The 9,480-nt window shown below is 34.3% G+C and overlaps 1 protein-coding gene across 1 annotated transcript in view; it reads left to right on the forward strand.

The window, feature by feature from the left end:
• LOC108573073 (beta-glucuronidase) overlaps window positions 1-9,480 on the forward strand; it is a 16,349-nt gene that overhangs the window by 572 nt on the left and 6,297 nt on the right. Inside the window, exons 2-5 of the mRNA XM_017935438.1 lie at window positions 6,012-6,194; window positions 6,785-6,883; window positions 7,715-7,891; window positions 8,716-8,948. Of these exons, the coding sequence (XP_017790927.1) occupies window positions 6,027-6,194; window positions 6,785-6,883; window positions 7,715-7,891; window positions 8,716-8,948 (677 nt within the window). The 5' untranslated portion in view covers window positions 6,012-6,026. The remainder of the gene's footprint in view (window positions 1-6,011; window positions 6,195-6,784; window positions 6,884-7,714; window positions 7,892-8,715; window positions 8,949-9,480) is intronic.

The raw sequence follows: 9,480 nt of genomic DNA on the forward strand, positions 1-9,480 counted from the left end.
TTATTGTTTATAAAAGGAGTGACGTCTGATAACCGATAGCATTTGATCGGAGAACTTCAGTAGCTGATGTGTCTTCGCCTCGTTCTACTAGTTTAGTTGGTTGACATCCAACAATCGACTGAGGAAATTGCAAAGCAGAGAGTTATACTTATCAAAGAACTTAACAACAATTTTTTGCAAAAGGTATTTGATATTTTAAAATCCCGATCAAAAGTGAAACTCGATGAAATACCTGCAGATAATTTAAGTCATTAGGGTAATAATGAAGGAAATTAAACGAGTAACGACTTTTGTAAATCAAAGATTTATTTTCCTCGACATAATGCTGAAAATACCTGCTGATCTTATTCTATTACAATATTACGATATTGAAATCGTAAGAGTATTTCTGAAACGAGGGATCAAACTTAACACCTGAAATTCGAACGTAGTTTGAAAATCTAATTTCACAAATAAATCTCCGATTTAAAAAAAAAACAATTGAACACTTGGTATAAAGCGCAATGTCTTATTAGCAAATTAGTTGGGAGACGTAATTTATTAAGGAAAGTAATGAAATAAAGAAAATCAATGTTACTTGAAAAAATGTCAAAAACTAGTGTACACGATAATACAAATTTCATTCTTATGTACTGGCTGTTTAGTTAGAAATTTATTCCCTCTGAAGAAAGGAAATGGCAGCTAATATAATAAGGTGGCATAGTATGTGCACCTTAATTTCATTGTTTTAAATATCTGCAGATTAACGTTCAACAAAAGAAATTAGCGTGAATATTTTAGAAATAGGATACTTTCACTCTGATTGCACTGTTAAACAACGATGAAATTAATCGAAAAAAGATCTCGTATCAAATAAAAGTGCAATGTTCAAGGCAAAAGAAACAGACTATCTAAATATAATCAATTTACTTTGATTGTAATCATAAAATGATAATAAACAATATCTGTTAATAAAATTTTCAAGATGTATCTGTTCATACAATGATAACAGTTCTGATATTACTTATGATATATACGAGCATCCAAATTGAAATCAAGCGATAAGATGTTTGAATTGAGCGTAATTTGATCATCTTCTTACTATGCATTAACAGTCAAGTGTTTATTTACAGAGGGCAAATAAAGATAAGAAAATGTGAATGTCGAAAAGAAACAATAATTACAATTATATTATTCGAAGCTTTTCGTTTGTTGCTCGAAGTTTTGGAACAAGTTCTGTACAAAACACCAATGTAAAGTGTCCGAAAAATCGGAGTGCAAGAACGTTCGAATTGGACCAGTGCAACGAGAGATTGGTATAAGAACGTACTCGCATCTTTGTACATTTACGAAAAGTTAACATATCGATAGCAGGCGATTTACAGGAATTTCTAACGTATGTGTATTGATACCGTTCGCGAAGATATCATTCCCATCACTACAGATAGCAACAATTGTTAAATTCTCGTGGTGTCTATTCGAAGAATTAGGGGCAGCGGCGACGCCTGTACATGTGCGACACGAGGAAACGATTTGATGCTTTGGGAAGGGAAGTCTGCTCTCGTAGGAGGGCACCGTGCCAGGAAGCCGATATTGCTGTGAACGAGACCCTACGGTACCACACCAGCTACTCCTCTTTTTATATTAGGTTAACGAACCACCACGTACATTTTCGACTACTTTCATTTGTTTCATCGACATATAACTCGCCATCCCCTTCACCAACTTACGTTCTTCCTTATCTTACGTTAAACAAGCGTTGATATCTTGTTTATGCAGTGTGTATTTACAAATTTTATCATACGTCGTTCAAACAGTATTTCTTCTTTGATTTAAATCCAACATTTTACATTTGTGGAACGATATTTTCAATTTGAAAGCAAAGCGTAAAGTAAATGTAAGTGAACTGTGCTTGTGACATCGTAAATTCTATCAATTCACGGAAGGAATTGCTGGGATAAAAAGCAAAAAAATATTAAATCGATCTGATATAATAAGGATAAACATCAACCAGGTCGTAAACATAAATTTCCGTACAGATAAGAATTTCATCACAGTTTTTCTAAATTCCTCTTCCAGTTGCACTTGTAAATCAGTTTCGAGCAATTAAATGCACAAAGGAGTCGTGTGGCATGTGTATGAAAAGCTTAAGAGTAAAATACTCTGGTTTAGTTTCCTTTGCACCAAATAATTACTAACCTTAAAGTATATAGCGTGCAGCTTCATCGTCAACTGAATATTCGCTGTAACATATATTTGAAGAGATGCATCTTTTATTCCCCTTTATTGAAATGATGATAAAAAATAAAGAATGTTTATAATGTGCAAACAAGATAGGAGAATAATTTAGTGCAACAAAGTAAATCTGTATATCTGAGTGATCCAGATTCAAAAACTCGTAAGGAGTATGAAAAGTTTAAGTATAGTTGATGGAACAAATCGATGATTTCATGCTCGAGCAAATCAACCAACGAATCAACAGAAACCTGAGAAGATAAGGATTCGAAAATTTCGTCAGGGTTGTACGAAACATGTTTTAGCTTGGATTCGTCCCAACAAAAAGAAAGGGCCGCTTACTGGGTGCCACTGCATCAATCGGTGCCGCTACTTGATGCTTTAATTTCCTGACTTCGCCATATTTCTCCTACCGACATATACACGCAAAAATATTTCAGTAATATCACATGATAGACCATGTTAGCGCAACTTAAGTAAATTTAACACAGGATAGGATATCAACCAAAAATGTATTAAAGCATAGTGATAAGCGACTGCTAAATGCTATTTCCAGAGTGTCCTCTCCGCGTCGTATCCCGCTGGAGCCCCCTCGTTCGACTTTCCGGGGAAAGGGCTTAGTTTATGGCACCCTCAGGTACCCGCGCGCCTTCTCTTCCTGGCTGACAAAGTCCAGGCCACAAAATTTGGTGCAAATTGGTAAATTTGGTAAAATTTGGTGCAAAATTGAATTTGTATAACAAATTAATAAAAACAGTAGCGATGCTCGTTATAACCGTTGTAAATAAAATTAGGTTAAATTCAGTTAAATTTTATGCAAAATTATGTTATCTCTACAGAATCAAGCAACTGTTAAAAAGTAGTATCGACACACATATCTGATATAAATGGTATATACACAGTAAGCTTAAATTTGAAAATTGGATTAAAAAAGAGACTTTATAAAAACTGTTCTTATTACAAAATATTTTATTTAGGACTATTTGAATTGACGAAATATATGTTTTTGTTAAAGTAAGTAAAATTCTGAAGGTGAAATCTCATTTTTCAACATTTTGTGGCATAACTCCCTCCCGCACTGAACATCTCATTTTTTTAAATATTTCTATGCTTGAATTCTTAAAAAGAAGTAAGCCTCCTTGCCGCAATTTCTTTTTTACAAACTATGTATGTTTTCTTTTTTATATTAGAATGATAATAATTATGTCGTGCGAAAAGGAAAGTACAACAATAAAAGACGCAGGACGCAGATTGTAAGTTTCACCCTTTTTTGTGCACTTATCTGCTCCACGTTTCCAAAAGCCACATTTTGCAGAGGTAAAATCGATAATTGCTGTTATATTGACGATATCTCTGTACATAGTATAAATTATAATTACAGGAACATAGAAATTGATGTAGGTATGGTAGGGATCTTTGAAACCACTGGACGTAGCCTGAATTATATTTTTCTTATGGGAAGAATAAAAAATATATTTTTTTGTATCGTCAAGGAAATAGAGAAATTTTAGGTTTTAACATTAGCCGACCTATCCTGTATAAACTACCCAATATTTTTGCTTTGCATTTTGTAAAATCCCCTCCTAGAATAAAACTCTGAAAACGCATTCCCTTATTTGCTTATAAACGTACCAAGTATTTCATTATGCGTCATTCACAAGTTCGAAAAACTTAAAGCCCTTAGATAGTGTATTAAATTGCACAAATCGCCTATCGTATACGTATAAACCCTAGAAAATTAATGTGTGCATCGATTGATTGGAAAACCGTAAAATTGCCGTAAACGAAATTCAAGTGGGAGGATACTATTGCTAGTAGCATAATGCCAATCAAATACATACACATCGTAAGGAGCTCAAATTTAGCGGCCAGGAAATCGGTGTTTGTATAAGAGTTTTAAACAGCGGCCTGTATCAGATGACCCTGTATATAGTAGTCGAAGAATAAAAATATGAACGACCTATGTCTATCTTATCACCAAATGCCACAGCATTGTTAGCACGCCATGTAACCCTATAGTTACCGTACTAGGTTCCCTTAAGTTCTAGCTATTCTAATTCCATAAAAAAAGGGCTTTTCATTTAATAAGTTTAACTCAAGTTGGTAAAAGTGCACAAACGGTATTCCGAAAGTTTGGAGCCAAATTCTATAATAGATGAAAAAGTTGTTAGAAAGTTATAAGAAATGAAAAAAAAATTAGTTTTTCGTTAAACAAGGTTGTACAATGCTTCCTAATTGCATTATTCACAAAACGTTCTGAAACATTAAATTACAACAGGTGTTCAAAAGTTTCACTTTCTGCAATGATACAGTCTTCCATTCGCCAAAACTTGTCCTCAATTTCTACTATTTTTGTGTACATTGACCTTTTTATTTGGTTTTATAAATAAAAATCGAGGCGTTATATTCGACGGTCTAGGAGGCGAAATGATTGATTCACCGTGATCGATAAACGTCCAAGTAATTGGTAATTAAATAAATAATTATGCAATGCTTCTGAATACAGAAATAGCTGACACGCAAGACAATAATTTATTTGTCAATCAGCAACTCTACAGAGCCATGAAATTGAGCATTGTACACAGAACTTTACTTAACGGACAATGAATCTTTCATTTCATATAACCTCTTAATGAGTTATTTTCAGACATGTATTCATATGAATATTTTCATTCATCTGTTCTCCTAAATACGCTATATTGATTTGGCACGAATCATTCGGAACAGTCTGTGTTCAATAATATGAACGTTAAAGAGGGGCCATAACCTGATCTTGCAGAGTTTTGTTGTAAACGCGAACTTGTATATACTCGAAACTCGTGTCTTTATATAACAAAAAAGAAAAAATGTAAATAGGTTCATTTTCGTCTTATTATGTCATGTGAGTCCACCTTGAACTTCGGTGGTACTGTAGACCAAACACAACGTGCTTCAACTGTACGTAGAATAATTAAGTTTGGTTGGATGAGTTGTCCGACCGAAATGAGCATAATACATGCCAGTTTCTGCGACCCGTCCCTTAGACTGTCCAGACAGCGACGAGCTACGGCGCATCTTTCTTGCGCATCTCCCAGTTACAAAGCGCCTAGAAGAGGGACCTGTTCCCCTCCAACGGACTAAATTCAGTGCGTGCAAATTTCAACTCTAAATTCCGCTGGTGTACAAAAAGATACGTGTTCACGCGTATAGTTTTTATCATTATTTTGCTACAGTGAATGCGTATAAAGAGAGTATGTGTAGCACTGTATGCTTATGAAAGTTTTATCATTTTGTAGGTAGGTATAGATGGTTCGGATATTTCAAGATCAACTTCGTTTTTTTTTTTTTTAAATGGAACGTTGTACTTTTTATAACAAAATTCGAAATAGTGTTAATTTCTGAATAAAAAAGTATTAACGATTATTAGTTCTAAATCCAGTAGTTAAGGAGATATTTCGCTTCGTTTACCGAAGTCTTTGCTGTTACTGAATTTTCAACTCGATGTTATTTTCAAGTTTAACGCGTCCACCAATGAATTCTCTACGTTCGTCAACCAGTCGAGACGATAACGCGCATTCTTCGGTAGTAATTATTAGTTGCGAACACTTTGGCGTTACCATTTTGAAACAGTTACCTAATATTAGTTTGGCGGGTAAGTCGCGAACAAGTTCTACTTCGAATCTCAGTATACACGTACAACTCGCAATGTACTTTCAATGAAAAGTTACAGCCTTATTCCGGATAACTGTTGATTCACTCTCGTGTATTTTAAATTAACTATTAATAATGTCATTTTTTATTTATTTGTTTTGTTTCAGGAAAGTTGACGAGAAATGTGGAGATTAATTTTCCTTTTAAGTAGTACGGTGATAGCCGGGGAATCGGGTCCAGAGATCGAATATCCTGAAACTCCGATAGAATACTCGCCTTTGCCCCAGGAAGAAGATGCACCGTCTCTTCTTCCTGGTATGCTTTACCCACGGGAAAGTGAATCGCGAGAGGTAATCATTCATTCGTTTCTTTCTTTTTTTTTTTTTTATTGTTACTGTCTATACATAAATCTTGCCGCAAATTATATCCCCCTTCTAACTATAAAAATAAATACAAAGTTCATACAAAGTAGCACAGAAATTGTGAAATATACAGAAAGCAACCAAGTTTTTCACTTTTCTGGACGCAATTTTAGAGAAAAATATATTTTAAGAATCAATCAGAAAGGTGCTACAATTGTTAATTTAATCCCTTCTGTAAAACGAATTTTGGCAACTTTTCGTTCGAAGAAACTTTCTTTGCTTTAAACGCATATACTCGACATTTTAGGCAACCAAAAACTATATTCCACTTTGAAAAATGGTAATGATTCAAAATATTTGTAATCCCTTTTAAAAAGTGTCGGTAGATTGCAAACAGTTATTTATACGAATTTTTGCAATAATTGCTTTAATCGTTATATTGTAAAGATAAAAAGAATAGAAAAGAGTATGAAAGCATTTTTCATTGCGTACACTTAATTATTGTAGTTTGCTATGTTTTAATGGTAGGTAAACAGCTTATCCAGCGTTTATAATTAATTCATTAATTTCTCATTAAGGTAAAATCTCTAGATGGTATGTGGGACTTCCTCGTATCGCCATCAGGAGACACGCTGAAGGGTTATAGGGAGGCATGGTATGCCAACGAGCTATCAAAGGTTTCGTAAAACAAATAGTGCATCGAAATTTAGTAAAAATATTAGGTCGTCCAATAAGTTCGTGCCGTTTATTAATGTGCCATTTAGATCAATATTTCAAACATACCTTTAAATGCTATGAAAGAATGTACACTCCCTCTCGTTCCACAACTTCTATCTATCGTTTTGGCAAAGCTATTATGCCGTCGCTATAAAATTTCTTCGATTTTTTATTAAAATGTTTTTCAATATTATTTCTTATAAAGTTGATATTGCCAAATTTTTTTTTTTACACGAAACAAATGGTAATCTGATGCGACAGTCTCCAGAGAACATGGTGGGTGTAATAAAATTTCCCAACCGAATTCACGTAATTTATTTTGCACGTTTAGTGCCACATGTGATTCGGCATTGTCGTGGTGTAAAATCATTTTTCTCCGATTTAAGAGTCCTGGACGTTTCACTTCTCTTAACTTTTCTAACTGACAATGAGCACAGTACCTACACGTTTGAATTAATGATTTCATTTCTCTAAAGTAACACGAAATACAAAACCTACATCGTGGAAAGTATAAACGCATCGTGGTACGAACTTATTACACAATCTAATATAATATTAAAATTACTGCTACATTTTAATTCAAACAATTTGAAGGTCTAAAGGTTTTTGAAACTTAGAGGCGACAACCATAAAGTGTAGTCATAATTTTAGTTCTGAATAGAATGGTACAAACTGGTTATGTGCCTGCTTAGATTTTCCTTACATAAACATGACTTTGCATAAAGATTAATTTTACGAAATTATACGTTATCAACGAAGATTCACTTATATAGGTATACCGCTTCATATAGGTAGGAAAAGTGATGCAAATGCCTGTTCCTTCATCATACAACGACATCACAACCTCCAGAGAACTAAGAGATCACGTTGGGGCTGTGTGGTATCAACGAACCTTTTTCGTGCCCTCTTCTTGGCGAGAGCAGAGAGTTTTTATTAGATTTGGATCCGTCAATTATCTCGCTCAAGTAGTAAGTACTTTGTACTATAACTGTTTGTCTCTTTTATTTTACTATTTTATGCCTTCGTATCATTTTATTAACATGTATACAGGGTGTACCCTCTAAGATTAACCACCATTTTTCAGGCATTTACGATAATCTGCCAAAGAAACGTTTTGAACAAAAGCTAGTCAATTTTTGGCCCGCTACACATTTGGGAGTTAAATTTAAAAAAATTTTGTTTTTAATAAAAAAGTGAAGGTGATATTTTTTAAGTAGCACCATATATTTTGCACTTCACAGGGCTGTAATTGACGTCAAGATGATTACAATCTTGAGTTCAGAAATTTAGGATTGATTAACAGAAATAGTACTTACTCTAAATTTTTGTTAGAATGTAGTGTGGCAGTTTGCTAGTGAAAAGAAGGAAAGAGAGAGTCGAAAAAGACGTAAGTCAGTTGACACATGTGTCAATACAAATCGCGATAGATGTGTTTGAGATTTGTATCAAGCATCTAACATAAAAAATTTTTCATCACCGATAGCTAAGGACCACCCTAATGTAGATATTCGCATCAGTTGCACGCTCAAGGTACCAATATTTCACGACAGTGGTGGTGAAGTGCAAGTGGCAATATTCTAATAGAATACAAAATTTTCCGTTCAATGTTGATAATTACATTTACCGTAATATTTAAAAATATAATTATGTAATAGTAATTACTATGCATCGTTCGTCAACTCTTGCACGTGATGGCCACGCGAAATATTAGAGCTGACCATACACCGTACTATCTGCAAGGGCTCTAAGAGAAAACGAAATAGAGAACATTACACGAATGTTACAATTTCAGTGGGTAAACGATGGGTTAGTAACCAATCATGAGATGGGTCATCTTCCATTCGAAGCTGAGATATCTTCCTATTTGGTTTACGGCGGTAAAAATCGCATAACCGTTGCTGTCGACAATACTCTGCTTCAAACCAGCGTGCCACAAGGAAAAATTGTCGATACTGCTGTCGACAATGGATCAGTACACACGCAGACCTACACTTTTGATTTCTTCAACTACGCCGGTATACACAGGTAAATATACTTACACGATACTAATGTTTTTATATTTTTTTATTAGCAATAGGAAATAAAGAGTGTTTCCCTCACTTCAAACAGAAAATAACAAATTTTCTCTTACAATTAAGAAATAAAAAATATTGCAATTGTCTGCTGTGAAGTAGTTGTAAATAATTGCTATTTGAGTTTCTCTAAACAACGTTCAAATCACGATGAAAATTTCCCGCTGCAACAAAATACAATTAAGTTTTCCTGAGGAAACTACGTTTAATGAAGGGAATAATCACTCCAATTGAGTTAAAATTACGTCGATTTTCATTTTCTGCAAATATATACAGTAGATTCTCCACAAGTGTCAGTCCGCAAGGAACCTAAACCTGACACTTGTAGAGTCAGGGACTACGTTTTCGAGCCTCGCGCCCGCCTTTTGTAGTTTGCCGAACGTAGACAAGGACAGCGAATAAAAGATAAGCATGAAACGTAAGTCGAGGCAACCAAGCGATTTAAATACCAACTTTTTTAATTTTACGTTTTTTTATCCCAAAAT

Source organism: Habropoda laboriosa, unplaced genomic scaffold (genome assembly GCF_001263275.1).
Source record: "Habropoda laboriosa isolate 0110345459 unplaced genomic scaffold, ASM126327v1 scaffold89, whole genome shotgun sequence".
Lineage (NCBI taxonomy): Eukaryota > Metazoa > Arthropoda > Insecta > Hymenoptera > Apidae > Habropoda > Habropoda laboriosa.